This window comes from Moschus berezovskii, chromosome 27, assembly GCF_049115385.1.
Source record: "Moschus berezovskii isolate FMDL1 chromosome 27, NW_MosBer_1.0, whole genome shotgun sequence".
NCBI classification, from domain to species: domain Eukaryota; kingdom Metazoa; phylum Chordata; class Mammalia; order Artiodactyla; family Moschidae; genus Moschus; species Moschus berezovskii.
This window is the reverse complement of record NC_142486.1, coordinates 13433698-13454034: the sequence shown is the minus strand read 5'-3', so window position 1 is coordinate 13454034 and position 20337 is coordinate 13433698. Positions and strand designations below refer to the sequence as shown.

The 20337-nt window shown below is 45.6% G+C and overlaps 1 protein-coding gene across 1 annotated transcript in view; it reads left to right on the top strand.

Annotated features, from left to right (window-relative positions):
- Positions 1 to 20337, top strand: part of CALN1 (calneuron 1) — a 453922-nt gene that overhangs the window by 202142 nt on the left and 231443 nt on the right. Inside the window, exon 3 of the mRNA XM_088832959.1 lies at positions 14647 to 14790. Coding sequence (XP_088689085.1) covers positions 14647 to 14790 — 144 coding nt within the window. The remainder of the gene's footprint in view (positions 1 to 14646; positions 14791 to 20337) is intronic.

Genomic DNA, 20337 nt, shown 5'->3' with positions numbered 1-20337 from the left:
TGGTGGTCTGCTGTCTGTGGGGTCGCACAGAGTCGGACACGACTGAAGCGACTTGGAAGCAGCAGCAGCAGCAGACTTAAAACTAAACCTGTCACTGGGGAAGTCTTGAGTCTTAAGATTGCTAGGCCTGTGGGGGTTCTAAAAACAAAGACTTTCCTCTAACTCTCCAGAATGTAACATCCCTCTGGGACCCAAGAAAAATGTCTGTTAAGTAGACAGGGGTACAAAGCTGGGTAGCTGTGCTGCTTTGTGGCAGTGAATGAGAGCTGACTGGTCAGTGCGGAAGTGGGAAATGATATGGTCCCAAGACAGCAGCCATGAGGGAGGAGGGCATTGATTAAGGGGAGATAGAGAGACGCCCGGAGCATCCCAGGAGGAGCTTGGGAGGCTGCTAGGGAGAGTCTGAAATCGTCCCAGAGAGTCATAGAGGCTGCTCTGGGGATCCCAGACAAGGGCAAAGGCAGAGCTTCTCAAAGTGTGGGACCTGAACGATGCATGAGGTGGGAGATCAAACTTGCTGATTGGGGTATGCATGAAAAAAAATAAGAAGAAATAAATAGACTAGAAAATAAAATATGTCACAGGTGGGAAGGGTGTGTACTTTTCAGGAAGCATGTGTTCGAAGAGGTAGACTATGAAGTTTAGGGAAGCCTGGCGTGCTGCAGTCCATGGGGCTGCAAAGAGTTGGACACGACTTAGCAGCAACAATGAAGTTTAGGAGTGCACTCAAATCGCTGCCCTGACACTGAGAACCACATGGCCTGAGTTGAAGGGCAATCATCCATGGGTTGTTGCCAGGAATAAATGAGCTTGATAGACAAGGATCATTCGGAGCAGTGCCTGGTACTAGTAAACACACAGTAGATTTATCTTTTACATAGTAGTTGGAGCCAGAATAAACTGCCGCTGTTTGACCTTTTTTTCTTTTTACCTATATAAAAGCAATTTTGTACGGTTCAACCTAATATAATCATACACCTCCCCTGGGTATATTACAACTATATTACACATCTGTCATGATGTCCAATGCATTTGTTACTGTGAATTGGAATTAAAAAGGCTATGTGCTGTCTTGGCTTTCCCTGGCTAGGGAGTGGCTATGAGGCATCAATTTTAATAACCAAGTGTGATGTTGCCATAGGTATTTTGCTCTGAAGGTCCCTGACATGCTCTTTGACTGTCTTTTTGTAGCCCACTTCCGTGTGTCATTGAAGGGTGGACTGGGTGCTGGGCTTCCTAGCGGTCGCCCTTCCCGGTGGTGAACAGAAGCATTTGGGTCACAATGGAGGTTCCTGCGTCCACTCCATGAGCCACCCCAGGCCTCCTTCTTGGCTCCCTGAGTCTGTGCACTGGCTGCTGCAAGTCTTTTCACTAAGCCTGGGTTGATAAAATCAAAACAAAGCCGTATTACAACATGGGCGAACCTAGAGATGATCATACTAAGGGAAGCCAGACACAAATATCGTATCACTCACATGTGGAATCTAATTAGAAATGATACAGATTAGCTTATTTACAAAACAGAAATAGAACTTATATTGAAAACAAACTATGGTTCCCAAGGGGGAAACAAAAAGAGGGAGGGATAAATCAGGAGCCTGCAGTTAGCACATTATTGACCAGGGGGACAGGGAGGCCTGGCGTGCTGTGATTCACGGGGTCGCAAAGATTTGGACACGACTGAGCGACTGAACTGAACTGAACTGAAACACCTGTGGCATTTATTGACAGGACATAGTACATGGCCAATCAATAATGTGTTACCATACATGTACACACTGCTATATATTCCTATAAGATGGATAACCAACAAGGACCTACTGTATAGCACAGGGAACTATGCTCAATACTCTGTAGTGGCCTATATGGAAAAGAATCTAAAGAAGAGTGGATATATGTATAACTGAATCACTTTACACCTGAAGCTAATACAAAATGGTAAATCATCTATACTCCAACAAAATTTAAAAAACAAAAATAAAACACAGAAAAATTCAAAGCTGTATTGCCTTTAAAAATAATTTTTGCCTCATTAAAAAACAAAACCATAAAAGAGCCCCTCTTGTTTACTTGGATTTTATTGTTGTTCAGTTGCTAAGTCGTGTCTGACTCTTTGTGACCCCATGGACTGCAGCATGTCAGGCTTCCCTGTCCTTCACCATCTTCTGGAGTTTGCTCTAACTCATGTCCATTGTGTTGGTGATGCCATCCAACCATCTCATCCTCTGTCATCCCCTTCTCCTCCTGACCTCAGTCTTTCCCAACATCAGGGTCTTTTCCAATGAGTTGGCTCCTTGCATCAGGTGGCCAAAGTATTGGAGCTTCAGCTTCTTGGGTTTAGTTGTTAGTTTTCTGTTAGAAAGTTATTTTCTGTATTCAGCCTAGGAGAGATTCCAGAGGTCAGGGAAAAGACTTGGTTTCTAGAATAATGCTTTGTGAGAGCCAGAAAAAGAATCAGAGTCCCAGCCACTAGGCCATCCTCCACAGTTCCTTCCCACTGGGGGCCTCGGTCAGGGCCCCACCTCTGCCTGACTGATGTCCTGTTTTCTATTATTATTTTTTAAAAGATTTATTTATTTGGTTGTGCTGGGTGTTTGTTGCCGTGTGTGGGCTTTCTCTAGTTGCAGCAATCGGGCTTTCTCTAGCTGCAGTGCTGGCTTCTCTTGTTACAGAGCATGGGCTCTAGGGCATTCAGGTTCAGTAGTTGTGGCACACGAGCTTAGTTGCCCTGCAGTATGTGGGATCCTAGTTCCCTGACCAAGGATTGAACCTGTGTCCTCCGCATTGGCAGATGGATTCTCAAGCACTGGGCCACCAGGAAAGTCCCCTCTTTGCTATTATACTTTGGTCTCCTGTGGCCTGGTCTCCAGCAGCACTCAGAAGGTTGCCTGACACAGTCGGTGCCCAAGAAATATTTGTTGGGTTGAGTTGAATTGAACAATATGAAGATAAACTTAGTTTTTCCAGAGGATTTTCAAGACCCCAGGGAGGGGAGGGTTGAGCCGTGCCTGAGAGGCCTTCTCCTTCTCTCCATTCAACTTGCTTCAGGTTTATTTCTGGAACTTGGATCTTGCTCTTCTGGCCACCATATCGGTGCTAAATCCACAGAGTGATCTTGTTTTCTCAGATGCTGATTAGTCTCTGATCTCAAAATATTCAGCTTAGGAACAGTGTGACTTAATGAAAAATTAATTATATTGATTATTACCATGTTGCTCACAGATAAATTCCACTCAATTTGCTGCTTGCAGATCCATGCAATACTGCCTAATGTGCCATATGGTACGATGCCTATTTTCTGCCTTGAGCTATTTCCCTGAGAAGGTGCTTGTTGCTGTGGGAGAAATGGGTCTTTGTGAGAAATAACTCCTTCTGGGGAGAAGCACCAGGCTTGTTCCCAGATGCAGCTAGTCTGCTGGGCTGTGGGAGTTGGTCCATCTCCTCACAGAGGAACGACCCAACATCCTGCCCTGGAAACAGTTCTGACCTGAAGCCAGGATGGCAGCTCTCTGCCCTCTTATCCCTGCTCCTCTCATATTACGGGAGCCCCTTTCTTCTCTCTGAGCCTTAGTTTCCTCATCTCAGCCACGAGTGTGGGTGTTTTCTGGGCACATCCTCTGGGTCAGGCTCTGTGCTGAGTGTGGGGTCCACTCAGGGTCCTGCAGTTACCCTGCAGGTCTTTTTGAGACAATATCTGAATTGTCTCCCTTTTCCTGAAGCCTTCCTTTATAATCATCTGGATATTGAACTTCAGAATGATAGGATGAAAGGTGTATCTCATAGAAAATCGGGTTTCTATGCATAGAAATGATGAAAATGGAGGATGGTAAGGACTGATACTGCCTTTTTTTGGAGAATATGATATTATGATATAATAAGAAATATGTATTTGGTCTTCCTCCCTAGTTCCTGGCCCGAAACTCCTGAAACCCTTGGAACCTCTGAAGTGATGAGAGTGTCATTTGTATGCTAAGGAAATGACTGGTGGCTGAGTTCCCTAGATAGCTTTAGGATGGGGGCTAGTGGCCAGAAAGATCAAGGCATGATTGGAAGGTTGGAACTTTTAACCCCATCAAGTGACAGTCCCCTGGAGAAAGGAATGGCCGCTCACTCCAGTATCCCTGCCTGGAGAATCCCATGGACAGAGAAGCCTGGCGGGCACCAGTCCGTGGGGTCGCACAGAGTGGGACACGACTGAGCATATTTCACTCACTCAGTGGCCTCCAGGGAGAGAAGAGGGTCTGGAGATTGAATTCTGTTGCCAGTGGCCAAAGATTCAATCAACTATGCTTCCATAATGGAACCTCCAGTAAAAACCCTACATGATGGGGTTTGGAGAGCTTTCAGATTGGTGAGTACATCAAGGTGCTGGGAGGGTGGTGAGCCCAGAAAGGATATGCAAGCTCTGCAACCACTACCCCTGCCTTCCCTCCCTTACCTGGTCCTATGCGTGTCGTCCATTTGGCTGTTCCTGAGTTCTACTTTTTGTAATAAACCAGTCAATGTAAATAAAGAACTTTTCTGAATTTTGTGAGCTATTCTAGCAAATTATTTAATCCAAAGAGGACTTGTAGGAACCCTTGACATTATAGCCAGGTGATCATAAGTCCAGATGACCTAGACTTGTGACTGACATTTAAAGTGAGGACAGTTTTGGGGGGCGGGGCTTAAACTTCAGGGTCTGCACTGACTCTAAGTAGTTAGTGTCAGAATTGGATTAAATCACTGGACAACAGATTAGTATCCAGAGAACTGGAGAATTAGTTGGTGTGGGGAAAACTCTGACACATTTGATGTCAGAAGTGGTATCAGTTCAGTTCAGTTCAGTTCAGTCACTCAGTTGTGTCCGACTCTTTGCAACCCCATGAACCACAGCACGCCAGGCCTCCCTGTCCATCACCAACTCCCGGAGTTCACTCAAACTCATGTCCATCGAGTCGGTGATGCCATCCAGCCATCTCATTTTCTGTTGTCCCCGTCTCCTCCCACCCCCAATCCCTCCTAACATCAGACTCTTTTCCAGTGAGTCAACTCGTCGCATGAGGTGGCCAAAGTATTGGAGTTTCAGCTTTAGCCTCAGTCCTTCCAATGAACACCCAGGATTGATCTCCTTTAGAAGTGGTATGAATAGAAACAAATCATAGAGGGCAATCTGGCAGTATCTATTAAATACCTTAAAAGAGTTTTTGCCTTTGACCTAATAGTTCTGTTCCTAGGATATCATCTGAAGGAGATAATCATCAAAATGCATGAAAATTTATGTACAAAGATTTCCATTGCAGCATTATTTAAAATCAGAAGTGATCTAAATGACCCACACTAGGAGTTTGGTGATACCAATTTGGCTATCACGATTTAATGGAATACTACACAGTCATCAAAAATGATGTTTTAAAGCCTACTTAACAATATGGAAGATTGAAATGACAGTGTGTTAAATTAGAGAGAGCTTGATCCCAATTTAATTAAGAATATTTGTACATTAAAAAGTTTGGAATAAAGCAGTCTAATATATATTAACAATGGTTATTGCTTGCCAGTGAATTATTTTCCTTTATACATTTTGGAGGCTTTTTTTGTAAAAAGCATCAATCAATGTGTTGCACTCCATCATGTCCAGTTCTTTTGTGACCTCATGGACTGTAGCCTGCCAAGCTCCTCTGTCCATGGAATTTTCCAGGCAAAAATACTGGAGTGGGTTTCCATTTCCTACTTCAGGGGATCTTCCCGACCCAGGGATTGAACCCGTCTCTCTTGTGTCTTCCGAATTGGCAGGTAGTTTCTTTACCACTGAGCCACCTGGGAACTAGAAAATGTAGCATTCCTCTGCAGGTCTAGCTCTAGTCTTTTGACGGGGGTTGTCCCCATTCCAGAGGTCAAGTCCAGAACCTCTCAAGACAAAGAAAACTGCTGCCTTGCTTGATGTCCTCTTCCTTTCTCTTCACTCATCCCCCTGTTTTTCAGTACAGAGACCCTCTGACAATGCTCACTCTCATCCATATTCAAATCAGTTTAATGGCTCTCCTTTCATCCGTGCTGGGCAGTCAGTCCACCACTGGGTGCCCATGGTCCAGATGGGCTTTCATTGTTCCTTTCAGTTCTCATTTGCTTTGTTCTTTTGCTATTGGGGAATTTTCCATTAGCTTCAACGGACCTGGCATGCTAAAATCAATTCAGCTTAATCTATGGAGATGTAAACTTTGGGGACAAATAAACTCTGATCTAGCTCCTAAACCCTTAAAAATGCCCCTGGCTTTCTGCTGCTCTATGTTAGGAAAGAATGATTAATTTTCGTGACCTATTCGGTCTGTAATTTCTCCACCTAGTAAATTACTGACAAGCTTTTCTTTCCAAATGCTAGCTAGGGAGGGAATTGGCTTGATTTTTGAATTCAAGATATCATTTCAGCCCTGAGGTAAGGAGAAAGGCCAGGAGTGTGGTGACACCAGGGATCCACAGTATAAACCTTGAACCATTGTCCCACCAGCCTCAAGCACTGTGCCTTTGAAATGTCTTTTTTTTTTTTCCTTTCCGACACTGCCTCTTGCCTGCCCCCAGGGTTAACAGTGATTCCTGATGAGCCAGAGCGGGGTGGGGGTTGGCCAGGGAACTTACAGGAGCCGTGCTCAACCCTGAATTCTAACTGTAGATCCCAGATACTCTTATAGTCTCAGGAAGGAACAGTCAATAAATGAGCATTTATTGAAATGAATGCAATCACATCTCAAACAGCAAATAAGTAGGAGTGAGGATCCTTCGTTGTTTAATCACTAAGTTGTGTCCAGCTCTTTGCAGCCCATGCACTGTAGCCTGCCAGGCTCCTCTGTCAGTGGGATTTCCCAGACAAGAATACTGGAATAGGTTTGCCATTTCCTCCTCCAAGGATCTTTCCAACCCAGGAATCAAACCCTGGTCTCCTGCAGTGCAGGTGGATTCTTTACCTTCTGAGTCACAAGGAGGCTCCTTTAACCCCCTTTTAAATGTACCAAGAAAGCCAGGTTAAAAAGTGAATTAAAAGAAGCAGCATCATGACCCCTATCTTGCCCCCATCTGTTGGCACCAGCACTGTTCAATGCAGGACACTCCTCATTGCATCCCTGCCTCTTCCCAGCATGTTTCCCTCCTCCTTCAGAGCCCCGCCGCCTTGCTGTCTCAGCTCTCACCTCTGTCATTCCCTAATTACTGAAACCAGTTAGTTGTATTTGCAGATTGATTGATTACGATGAAATTGGAACTCATTCGCACTAAAACCCGCACCGGGATTGAACTAGCATTTTTTATGCAATTGTGGTCATTCTGTTCCTATGTTCCATCTTCATCATATTTTCAGTATGACCATCTCCAAAGGCTAGTCCTGTATTTCTGTGTATTCACCAGACCTGACTGCTTGGGTATCTCTCAGGGCCCTGGACTCCAAGTGGCCAAATACCATGTTCCTCCCCTCTCTGAAACCCTGTGCTTCCTCCTGAATTCTCTCCAGTTAATATCGTCATTGCTCACTCCATCAGGCATACCAGAATCCTCAGCATCATCATCAACGCATCCCTCTCGTAACCTGGGGACACTCAGGTGCCCTGACCTGACCACTCAGGAGTCTCTCTGCCCCTCCCAGCAGCTCTAGGGGCAGCTCTAGGTTCTTTATCCACACTTAGCCTCTGTGACGGCCTCAGGTGAGGGCTCTGCTTCTCATTCCTTGTCACCAGAGTCTTTGCCAGCCCTCGGTTTACAAGCCAATCTGATCCTTTCTCTCTCTCTCTCTTTTTAATTTAGAACTGCTGAGAACTCTCTGTGACATACAGCAGGTGTCAACAAACTTTAAAAAGCCAAAGTCAACATTTTAGGCTTTGTGAGCCAAACCTTCCCCATCCCAATGACTCAGTTCTGTTTGTGTGGTCCCAAAGCAGTCGACAATGGACAACTGTATGTCAGAAAATGGCCATGACTGTGTTCCAATAAAGCTTTATTGACAAACAGGGTGGTAGACCAGATATGGCCACAGACAGATTTGCCAGCCCCTGGCCTACAAGGTAAAGCTGGGGTGGCTTCTAAGGCTCTTTCATCTTTTCTTAGCACACTTCTTCCCCTTTGTCTCTCAATGTTTCTATACCCACTGTGCAGCCAGGATGTTCAACATACCCTTCTTGGTACATTTTCCCCACTCAGCCTCCTTTCCTTTCTCTCCGTGGCCTTAAGATTCAAATGATTTCACAGAGCTGTCTCTATTCTAAGGAAGGACTTCCATGAGATTTATGTAGACTTGTATTATTGTGCTTGTCATTCTCTATTATGAATATCTAGTCACCCTCTGTCTCTCCAACTAGAATGTAAGCTTTTCAGAGCCTGGAAAGTTTCTTTGGCTTCCTGTATATCTCAGGATTGCATCTGGCATATAATAATTATGCAGCAACTATTCAGTGAATGAATGGTTGTATTAACCATTTCTACATATGCATTTGTTGTTTTTCATTGAAAAGGGGAAACTTTTCTAAATCTCTTTTGTCATTGGCTCAGCCCCTGTCCTATTATTTCTTCCAAATAAAGAGCTCCAGACTTGTATCTTATATTTTCTGGTGCGTTTGTGTTCAGTTCAGTCAGTTCAGTTCAATCACTGTCATGTCCGACTCTTTGTGACCCCGTAGACTGCATCATGCCAGGCCTCTCTGTCCATCACCAACTCCCGGAACTTGCTCAAACTCATGTCCATTGCATTGGTGATGCCATCCAACCAACTCATCCTCTGTCATCCCCTTCTCCTGACTTCAGTCTTTCCCAGCATCAGGGTCTTTTCCAATGAGTCAGTTCTTCGCATCAGGTGGCCAAAGTATTGGAGTTTCAGCTTCAGCATCAGTGCTTCCAGTGAATATTCAGGACTGATTTCCTTTAGTATCGACTGGTTTGATCTCCTTGCAGTCCAAGGGACTCTCAGGAGTCTTCTCCAACACCACAGTTCAAAAATGTCAATTCTTTGGCATTTGTGTTACTAGTTAATAATTGCTTGTCTAACGTTACTGAGCTGTATCTCTCCAGTGATGATGTGAATCAAGAGAAGGCATCTCGTTCATTTGTAAAGCCCTCACATTTTGTGGTTAAAACCCCAGTGTTTCCCAACATACCTTTCTGTGGATAATAAACAGATTTCAAGCTAATGAGGACTGAGATAGGAAACATTGTTCTTCATTACTGATTTGAGTTTGTCAGTTAGCACAATGAATTTCAGCTGATTCTTCAAAGCTAAACCATTAGCAGATAAATACTAACTCTGCCTGGTATCTGGATTTCATCTGACACACACTCTGTTTGGGTGGCTTGACTGATGTGCCTCCACCATTGTTCCTGCCTGAATTGGCTATGACCCTAGAGAGCATCATGGAACCAAAGCATGGTTCTCAGAGGGCATTGAGTCAGAATGTAGCAGGTACCAGTGGTGGCTCCAGATATTTTGAAGAAAATAGATTTGCTGGCATAATGCACTGTACATTTCTTGGTCTCTCGAGCAGGACCATTTCTATCCCAGGCCTTGCTTGGCTTGAGAACATTGGCCTCATTCCAGGGAGGAGAGGCCCAGATCCTTGTGGGAGTGCAGCCTTTGATTCTAGAAGATTCCACAGGCAGAGGGTGGATTCCTTTTTTCAGAAGTGTCTTACTATGTTACCTTTTGTGCTGTGCACAATGACAGTTGGGCAGGCTCCTGTGACCATCATAGGTGTCCCTCCTGTGGTCCACAGAGGTGCCTTAGAGGGGGTAGAATTGGCCATGGTGGTGTCTGGTGTTGCGTGAGACTGCAAGGAAATCAAAGTCCAAAAGCACAGCATGGTTATATAACTCTGGAGCACAAGGGACGTTAGCCTAAAGAGGGGATACATTCCAGTAGAAAGCACACCATGTGACTGAGTTGTTCCTGAAAACTTGATCTGTGGTCTCCACTTCCTGAGGATGTGGAAGGTGGCCAGAGCCCCTTCGTGCTGCACCCTGGCTGTCTGCAGCCGGCGGCAGAAAGATCCGGCCTGCTCCCATGTCTCCGCCGTTTTATGGGCACATTTCTCACACCCTGTTCTGCTATTAAAAACAAAATGAGGCACACATCACATGTCTCAGACTGCAAGACCCATTTCCTTCTAATAAGCTTCTCGTTTCCTGGGCTTTCCCTTCACTGGAAAGATTAAATCTCCAGAGGCTCCCAGTATGGATTTCTAGTTTTGTACTTTCCCCCTCACCCCTTCTATTATTTTGAAAGAAAAAAAGTTAGTGAGCTTTGTCTGCCTCTGTGCACGCGTGCATGCACACACACACACAACAGAAGTAGATATTCTTTTTAAAAAAATAATTCATTGCTTCTTTCTTAAGAGTTATTAATTTTGTTGATTTTTCCCCAAAGCTCCAGCTTTTTGTTGTTGTTGTTGTTGTTGTTTTTGGCACCACATGGCAGGTGGGATCTTAGTTCCCCAGTCAGAGATCGAACCTGCATCCCTTGTAGTGGAAGCTCGAGTCCTAACCGCTGAACTGCCGGGAAAGTCCCCTTGGGAGCAAACAGAGAAGGATGACTTTGTCCCACTGACCTGGGGCCAAAGAAAACAGAACTCCAAGCTGAGCTGTTTCTTCTCCATCCTGTCCTGGGCTGAAGCAGGGCCAGCCTGGATGCATATTGCAAACAGGAAAACCATGGGGATTTGGGGCCTCGAAGGAGCATGTTCCTTCAAGCAGGGCAGTTCTGGAGGGACCCCTGTCTGAGGTTTGAGTTACCAAATCCAATAGTCCAGAGGCGAGGAAACTTAGGGCGTAGCCACCAAGGCCCTCATTTCCAGGTCAAGTTCTCAAACATCTCTAACCAAGCCCTCTGGAGTAGCTAATATCAGGATGCAGGCTCTTTCACTGGTAAGATCTAGGGCATGCAGAGGGACCACAGGGGTGAGGCCAGGCCCTGTCAACAGAAGGGGGTCATCCTTCAGTGCGACAGCGTCAGCCCAGAGTTGAGGATGGAGTCAGAGGGATGGGAAGAGGAGATGGTGCCTTGGGAAGGAAGTGGTCCAGAGAGCAGGGGCAGGGCTCAGCCTGCAGCTGGCCATCAGGCTGGCCCACCTGCAACCCCAGCAGGGACCCTGTCATCATCTGACATTTTCTACTGTTGCACGGTTTGTGTCAGACCTGTTGTAAAACCCCATCACAGAGGCTGGAAGGAGATCCAGCCCGACCCAGTTTTCAGATGGGGACATTGAGGCTGAGGGACAGGCCTCCCCTGATCATGGGGACTGGATGGACTTCTTTGTGAGCTGATTCCCATCTCAGGAGACCCTCCGTCTGCATCCCCCTACCCTCAGTGTCTGGACTTGGGCCAAGTGAGGCATGACCTCTGCCCTGGTGTTCTTGAGTGCCGTGTGCCATGACCTCAAGCTGAGCACTGGCTGTAAACTGTTTTAGGTCCACCTGACATGTGGCTGGAAAACATGTGGCCGCTTCAGATAATCTTGGGCATGTTTCATTGATGAGAAAAGTTTAAACATGCAGACAAACCCCTTAATTCAGAATTTGGAAAGGGCTAAAATGTTTTCTGTATCGTCAGTGGAAAAAAGAGGGGTGTTTGAACAGCAGATTAATAGGGTATGAAAAAGAACACAGGCTTCCTGTTCTTCTTTTAAATACTGTAACAATGTCCACAGATCCTTAGAAAGGGGCTCAAAGGACCTCACGGATTCTCTTGGCCAACCTGGCTCATTTTACACATGAACAAACCAAGGCCTCAGGGTTTGGCTGCAGACCTAATTCGCTAATACGCCTGGCCGGGAGCCCAAGGTCCTGACTCCCAGACTAGTCTTCCTTCTGCTGGAGCACACATTTATTCATGGAACTCATCCAACATGCTGAATTAGTATCGATAATGAATCTGCTGCTGATATCTGGTGCTTCCTTGTTCAGAATCATCATCCATTGAACAGCTGTCTGTCTAGCGCCTCCTTCAGCACATAGGCGGGAACATACAGCCTTGAATGAAATGTACAAGGCACTTGTAGCTCACAGAAGCCATGATTTCGGCACCTTGATTTCTTCATATTTCTAGGTGGTATGGGCTAGGTGTCATGAGGCAGTAGTAAATGTCCTGCTGACCAATCAGTAGTGAGGGAGATAACTTGGCTGTGGTGAGTGAGGGCTTTGCTGTGAAAACATGACCTCTGACTTGGCCTTGAAGGACCAATGTGATTTGGGCAGGTAAAGAGGATGTCAAGGTGTTTTAGATGGAAGCACTGGCTGGGAGAGTGCAGAGGTCTGAAAAACAATCCCAAAGGGAATCAGATCCCCAAGCCTAGAACTTATAAATGTTACTTTGGAAAAATGGTCTTTGCAGCTGCCAATAAATTAAGAATCTTGAGATGAAGAGTTTATCCTGGATTATATGGTGGCCTCTAAATGCAAGCACAAGTGTCCTTTTAAGAGGCAGGCAAAGGGAGATCACAGACAGATGAAGAGAAGGTAACCATAGGGCAGAGATTGGAGCCTTGCGGCCACAAGCCAAGGAAAGTAGACTTGTAGGAAAAAGTGGGAAAAGAATCTTCCCTGGAGCCTCTGGGGGAGGGCAGTCTGTCCTCATCTTGATTTTGGTCCGAGCGTGCATATTAAATCACTCAGTCGTGTCCGACTTTTTGCTACCCTTTGGACTTTAGCCTGCCAGGCTCCTCTGTCCGTAGGATTCTCCAGTCAAGAATACTGGAATGGGTTGCCATGCCCTCCTCCAAGGGATCTTCCTGACCCAGGAATTGAACCTGTGTCTCTTACATTTCCTGCTTTGGCAGGAGGGTTCTTTACCACCTGATTTCAGATTTCTAGCCTCCAGATTGTGAGAGAATAAATTTCTGTTGCTTTAATCTACTACGTTTGTGTGAGTGATTAAAGCAACCATAGGAAATTAATGCAAAGAGGAAAGGAAAAGCCTGCCTGGGTCAGGGTTCAATGTGCTTGCTGGGAGGATAGGTAGATATTTAGAGAAGTGGTAACTACAGTTGGTCCTTCGTGGATGCTGAACCCATGGATACATGGTCTAGCTACCCAATTCCACTTTGTACATTTTATATTAGGGGACTTGAGCATCCATGGATTTTGATAGTCACAGGGTCCTGGAACCAATCCCCTACCAATACCAAGGGACAACTGTAAATGGTTAGGGCCGATGTCTTGCATTAGTTCAGAGTTCCTGCAAGTTTCTGACTGGATCTTATCTTCCTACCTGGAGTGTGGGTCTCTGGAGGGGAACCATGATGCCAGGCAGATCACTGTCTTTATTCTCCGCAGTCCTAACTCCCATGCTCCTTAGGTAAAGGCAGCTTGTTGAATGGCCCCGATGAGTTGGCAGCTGCCGCAGCTGAGGTCACACTGGATTTATTGATGAAAAATCAAAGCTGTCCATGTATGATGCTCAGATACAATTGACGTACCTCTCATCTCCAGACTGTGATCTCAAATCGAATTCCCATGCCTCACAGGAGTGTGAGGTGTTAGGAAATGCTCAGCCAACCCACGATGAACAGAAGGCGAAGAGAGATCAGGGGTCTGGAGGGAGGGACTCTGGGTTTGGAAAGCAGAGCAGCTCTGGTGGGGGGTAAGAGGATGGGCGTCCGCCTGCTGGGGGAAATGGCCTTCTTGATGGTAGAGTCAAATTCTCTGCCAGCCCCAGAGAATGTGATTAAAGATGCCTCTGGGGCTTTTATGACACTCTTATTGATCTGAGGTTGTTTATAGCCATAAAACAGTTGTAAATTAGAGGAATGAAATAAAAACAGCAGGATACTTAATCCTGTCCTCCTGGGAGGTTGAGAAAGCTTTCTGTACAGCCCTGTGGCAGCAGGGAGCTGAGTGTAAGTCCGCAACGGGGACTCTCCGTCTCCTTTCCTGCCTAGCCCAAGCTGGGAGGTCACTGTCTTCCGTCTCATCCCCGCTGAAAGAGAAACCTCAGCCTTGCTGGCAAGTGTCCATGGCTAATGCAGTTCCCAGCTGGTGTCTAATTGTGCACCCCTTACTTTGTGTTGGGCATCCCTGGTGACTCAGATGGTAAAGAATCTGCCTGCAATTCCGTAGACCCAGGTTTGATCCCTGAGTTGGGAAGATCCTTTGGAGAAGGGAATGGCAACCCACTCCAGTATTCTTGTCTGGAGAATTCCATGGACAGAGGAGCCTGGAGGGCTGCAGTCCATGGGGTCGCAAAGAGTCAGACACGACCGAGCGACTAACACAACACTACATTATGTTAGCTGCTCAGGGCTAGTTATCTCCTCCTTCCAAACTGTTTGTTTTTTTACCCCCTTCCCTCCCGCTCTTTTCTCTCTCTTTTTCTTCCTCTTTTGGCCACCCCCTTTTTTTAATCGGGTTAAAGGGTTTTGACACATCACTCTTTGTAAAGTAATTAGGAGTTTTCTGCAGTCAGTTGCCTTTCGATGCAGTTGAGTGGTGATCCCCAACCTTTTTGACAACAGAAGACAATTTTTCCGTGGATGGTGGGGTTAGGGGCAGGTATGGTTCAGGTGGTAATGTGAGCGATGGGGAGCAGCAGATAAAACTTTACTTGCTGGCCCACCGCTCATGCGTAGCTCAGTTCCCAGCGGGGGACCCCTGCAGTCAACCATGCCTTGTGACCATTGGACTTTCTCTGCTTTCCTGTTATAGAGATCCGAGAGGCCTTCCGGGTTCTGGACCGAGACGGGAATGGCTTCATCTCCAAGCAGGAGCTGGGCATGGCCATGCGCTCTCTGGGGTACATGCCGAGTGAGGTGGAGCTGGCCATCATCATGCAGCGCTTGGACATGGATGGTGAGACTGGGGCCCACAGCATCTCCACCCCCCCACCCCCATCCCCATCCCCTGGGATGAGCCAGGACACGTCAGAGATCTTGGGTTTGAAGGGTCTTGAAAATAGTCAAAAGACTTGGAGTCAAAAGACTTGGATTCACATCCTGGCTTACATTTCAGGCATGGAAACTTGAACCAGATCTGGGTTTTTCAAACCACATTCCACAGACCTCCAGGGGTCTGCAGAGGTGGCTCTGGGGCCCCTAGAGAGAGCTGGGTGAGAGGGGAGGCCCTGACTGGGGGAGCAGTGAAAATGATTCTGTTTCATTTTCAAAACAGCTTTTTTGAGACAGAATTCACACACCCTAAGATTCACCTGTGCACCCTGTGTAATTCAGTGGCTTTGAGTGTATCACGGATTTGTGCAACCAATAGCATTATCAATTTTAGAATATTTTCATCACCCTAAAAGAAACCCTGAGCCTCTTAATCATCACCTCCGTTCCCTCTGAAAGTGAAACTCTTAGTTGCTCAGTCGTGTTCGACTCTTGACGCCATTGACTGTAGCCCACCAGGCTCCTCTGTCCTTGGGGTTCTCCATGCTGTCCTTCTGTCCCCCACCAAGCCCTGGACAACCACTAATCAACTTCTGTCTCTATGGACTTAGCTCTTCGGTTGTTTGTGACTGACTTCCTTCACTTACCATAATATTTGAAAGGGTCATCCATAGTGTAGCATGTATCACTATTTCGTTGCATTATATTGCCAAATCACATTCCATTTTTTGGCTATAACAGCTTCTTTTCTCTCTTTTACATACTGGTTTCTACATATAGTCTCAATGGGGGAAAGTGTTTCACTATCCTTAAACAGTTCTGGAAAATGACTGCATTTGATGATCCTTAAGATTCTTTCCTGCTCTAAATCCCTAGGAGTTTATCCCAAACTGGCTGTGACCTTCCTGCCTTGGCCGAAGGTCCAGAAAGAAGCTTTCTTATTTTAGGTTTTTTTTTTTTTTGATGTGGACCATTTTTTAAAGGTCTTTATTGAATTTGTCATATTATTGCTTCTGTTTTATGTTTTGGTTTTTTTGGCCACGAGGCATGTAGGATCTTAGCTCCCCAGCCAGAGATTGAACCTGCATCCCTTGCATTGGAAGGTGAAGTCTTACCCACTAGACTGCCAGGAACGTCCCCTAATTTTGTTTTTTCAACACACACTCTCCCCCTCTGGAAAGCGGCTTGATCCCAGGTGTAACGGATCCAGAGTGGTAGACTTTGGGGATTCTTGTGTAGAACATGAAGTAAAGACCAACTAAAAGGAAACAGAGGATGGGGGCAGGGTGTCTTTTGGGAGAGACAGATGAAGACCCTGATAGGGAGAGGTTTGCTTGGCCTGCAGACTAATTGAACACAGCTGTGTCCTGTTGTCTTGCTGGTCTTGTTGGAAAGATGATAATTTAATGGTGGCTGTATGGTGAATGGATCCCAGTGCCAACCACCAAGTGCATCTGTGGGCATTTATTTTCTGGTTCAGGAAAGAGATGTTCTATCAGGGATGTTCAGTTGTACGTGGAGTGCTGGCCCTGTCCTTACATCTCTGATTGATTGTGACTCTCTGGGTCTTTGCAGGCCTGATTTGATCTTGCTGTATAGTTAGAGGTACTGCTGCTGCTGCTAAGTCACTTCAGTCATGTCCGACTCTGTGCGACCCCATGGATGGCAGCCCACCAGGCTCCCCCGTCCCTGGGATTCTCCAGGCAAGAACACTGGAGTGGGTTGCCATTTCCTTCTCCAATGTGTGAAAGTGAAAAGTGAAAGTGAAGTCGCTCAGTCATGTCTGACTCATAGCGACCCCACGGACTGCAGCCTACCAGGCTCCTCCATCCATGGGATTTTCTAGGCAAGAGTACTGGAGTGGCTTGCCATTGCCTTCTCTGGTTAGAGGTACTAGGTTGGCCAGAAAGTTCTTTTGGGTTTTTTTGCACCATCCTATGGGAAAACCCAGATGAACTTTTGGCTAACCCAATATTTCTGAAAAGCTGGAGCAAAGCACATGTTGTATAGCAAAATCTCTTCCCTGGATTCCCATCATCATTTCAGAGAAACATTTCCAGAAAAAAGAGTTTCTTCCTTAAAATAATAGAAATCTTAACCTATCCTCTTTGTGGAATTAAGAAGGTTTTTGTGCCTTTGAGTCTTCTCTCATAACTTAGCAAAACAAAACATGGTCAAATGGACTAAAAGCAAATGGACTTAGCAACATTTAGTCAAAATGAGCTGGGGGCTATCATGGGAGAGTTACTTCCCATGAGTTTTATGGGTCTTCATCCAAGTACATCCTTGCTCTCTGTCTATTCGTTCATCAGAGCCCGGCTCATGGGGAATTTTTACATTACTGCAAATCCTCCCTGACTGCAGGAGGGCTTGGAGTCCCCTGGGGACTGATGGTGCTGTTCCAGGAGCCCATCAGGACTCAAGCAGCCAACAGGATGCAGCTTAAGAGATGCCAGGTTTCACCCATTCATTTGCAACATCATCCTTAGTGACCAATGCTGAGGGCAGGACTTCCAAGCAAAGCATATAGAGAATTTCTATTAGTTCCTTTAACAGAAGCCTAAATCATCTGCTTTTTCACGGTGACGCCATCAGGTGGAAGCACAGTTATTTATTTTTCTTCATTTATTTAAATATATTATATATATATATTTTTACAAATTTCTGCCATACAACAATGCAAATCAGCCATAATCGTATATATCTGAAGTGCAGCTTCCTCAAACTTTTGTTTTGTTGCCTACAAAAGAATCAGTACACAACAAATGAAGACAATGCAGCAGTGCGGGCAAAAAGAATTGCCTTTTGCAATGTAGTAAATGCTTAAGTATGAAAAGAGCTAGGGGGAAAACACCCAGGCTGAGGCTTAAACGTCTTTATGTGATTTGTCAGTGACACTGGTCAGTGAAATTTCTGGGTTCTGAGTTCTGGATATGCATGGATTGACTGTTTTTCAGTGTCCTTCTCTTAGTGGGGTCTTTTGAGCTATTCTGGTGTTTTTTTTTTTTTTAAGTCAGGTTCTAATTATATCCTTCCTCCCAGCTTCTGTAACTGGAGATTCTCTGCAGACGTTTGGCCCTACCTAATTAAGCTTCTCTTTGGTGTGAAACTTGTGGAATGGCAGAGATTTTTATGAGGATAATGCCGCATGCATGCACACGCACACACACTCACACAAAGGTTTTGGGCCAGAACTTAGGATTCTTTGCTGTAAGATGACCGTGCCTCCTGACAGACCCTGGTCCTGCAATCCAAGGGCATCAGGAGAGATGGCGGTGCCTCTGTGCATCCCAGCTGGCTGTGCTTTGAGGCAGGTCTGGCCCACACACCGATCCATTCTCTCTGGGGTCCCTGCCCGTTTGCCTGCTGGTGAGGTCATACCTTCGGCATGAGGCCCAGATGGAATTAGACCGAGTCTGTACAACCTTAGTCTCTCCATGAGGCTTTCATTAGGTGGTTCCTCGGGAGTGGGGTGCCTTGCCGACTCTGTGTGTAGCAGTAATCTCCCTGGATTAGGGAGCTCGCTGGTTTCCTGGACACAGAGACTGTGGGAGCCAGACGGTTCCAGAGTGTGTGTGTGTGTGTGTGTGTGTGTGTGAGCCGGTTTTCCAGAAGGCAGAATGGAAGACAGGCAGTAGTAGGGTCTGGAATTGCTCTCCTGACCATAGCCCATTTGACTTCAGAGCTGGGACTGACCCTGTGTGTGTATACACCGCATAGGCTGAACTGCCCTGAGTTAAACAAACAGGAAACCCAAACTCCCAGGCGCCCAGTTCTTCCTGTATGGCTGCAAAGGTTCTTTCAGCTTCTGCAGCTGAGGTGACTTCTGACCTGACATCAACTGGGGACTAGGGCTCATGTTTCCCAGATGCTTTTGCCAGCATCTCACCTTCAGCCCAGATTCTGGAAGTCTGAAGTTCCCTTCCTCAGGCTCCTAGAAGCATTTAAGCTCAGTGACCCAAGGCACTCCTTGCATCGGGAAATCCATTTCTCTCCAGTGCATTGCAGTACCAGTTATGTACCGTCCTTCGAAATGATAAAATAGTCACCTTAAAAAGCATCTCCAAAGCTTAAATCTTTTATAGAAGCAAGTTGAGAAGGTGACTGTGGGCTCTGCCATGCCCCTGCTGCTCTCATTAGCTCTGCGGTTCCCCCAACAGTTCCTGGGGCCCCCTCGGAGCTTCCGGCACTGTCCACTGGGGAAAAGGGGCTTGGTATCTTTAAGACCAAAGGGACATTTTTTTACTCTTTTCTACTTCATAATGGTTTCACCAACTACACCACTGCGGGCATCTGGAGTGAACCCAGCCAGCTTTGTAAGTAGTTTCCTGAAAACCATCAAACCAGGAGATGCTTTCAGAAGCCCATGGTTTCTGCCTGAGTCCCCACTCATATTTCTTAATGCAATCTTCCGTTCCCAGCTGTCTCCACCTCTCTTGCACTCAAGGAACAAAACAAATGCAGCCCTTGCCCTCTGCATTCTTAATTTTCCTTCTGTGCCTCAAAGATGGAGGATCTTATGAAATTCCGACAAATTTGGGGTTTTGAAATGAATTCTTATCCCTCAACAGGTTTGTAGGGTTTTTTGTGTTTGTTTTTCTTTTTTTTTTTTTTTTAGGTTCACCACTGTCTGGATGGTATGATTCAACTTTGTTCCATTTAGAAAAGATTTTTCTGGTGTCCATTATGTGTGAATTTGCTTAACTTTATGGTTGGCAAGATGCCCTTTTGCTTCATTTTGAGGCAAACCACTGAGCTGCAAAGAATGAAATTATGGCCAGAGTCACATGAAAGAGTTGGCAGGGTCCCCGTTGTTAGCCTGTGTGTCTGTATCTTCCCTCTTTTCCTACCCATTCATTACATGTGTGGACACTTTGCTCATCAGTCATATGATTATGACTTTCCTATTTTCATTGTGATCTTCTAGAAGACAGAAAAGTCTATGCTTAATTCCCAGTACAGCTCATTTCCACTTCACATTCAGACATGTCAGTGTACTCATGTGGATGCTCTGGAACGGGCCTAGGTCTGTTTTGGGATTTCAAATACATGCTTCCTTCCGTCCTTCCTTTCTTTTTTCTGTCTCTCGTTTTTCCTTCTTTCTTCTCTCTTTCTCTCTTTGTGTTGAAGTATAGTTGCTTTGCAATGTTGTGTTCAGTTTCAAGTGCACAGCAGAGTGATTCAGTTATACATTCACACACAACTATTCCTTTTAGAATTCTTTTCCATTATAGATTATAACAAGATATTGATATCTTTTCCTGTGCTAAACAGTAAGACCTTGTTGTTTACCTGTTTTATACATAGCAGTGTGTATTTGTTAATCCCAGGCTCCTAATTTATCCTTCCCCCACCCTTTCCCCTTTGGTAACTATTAAGTTTGCTTTCGATGGCTGTGAGTGTGTTTCTGTTTTGTCAATAAGTACATTTGTATGATTTCTTTAGATTCCACATCTAAGTGATATCATATAATATTTGTCTTTCTGTATCTGATTTACTTCATTTAATATGA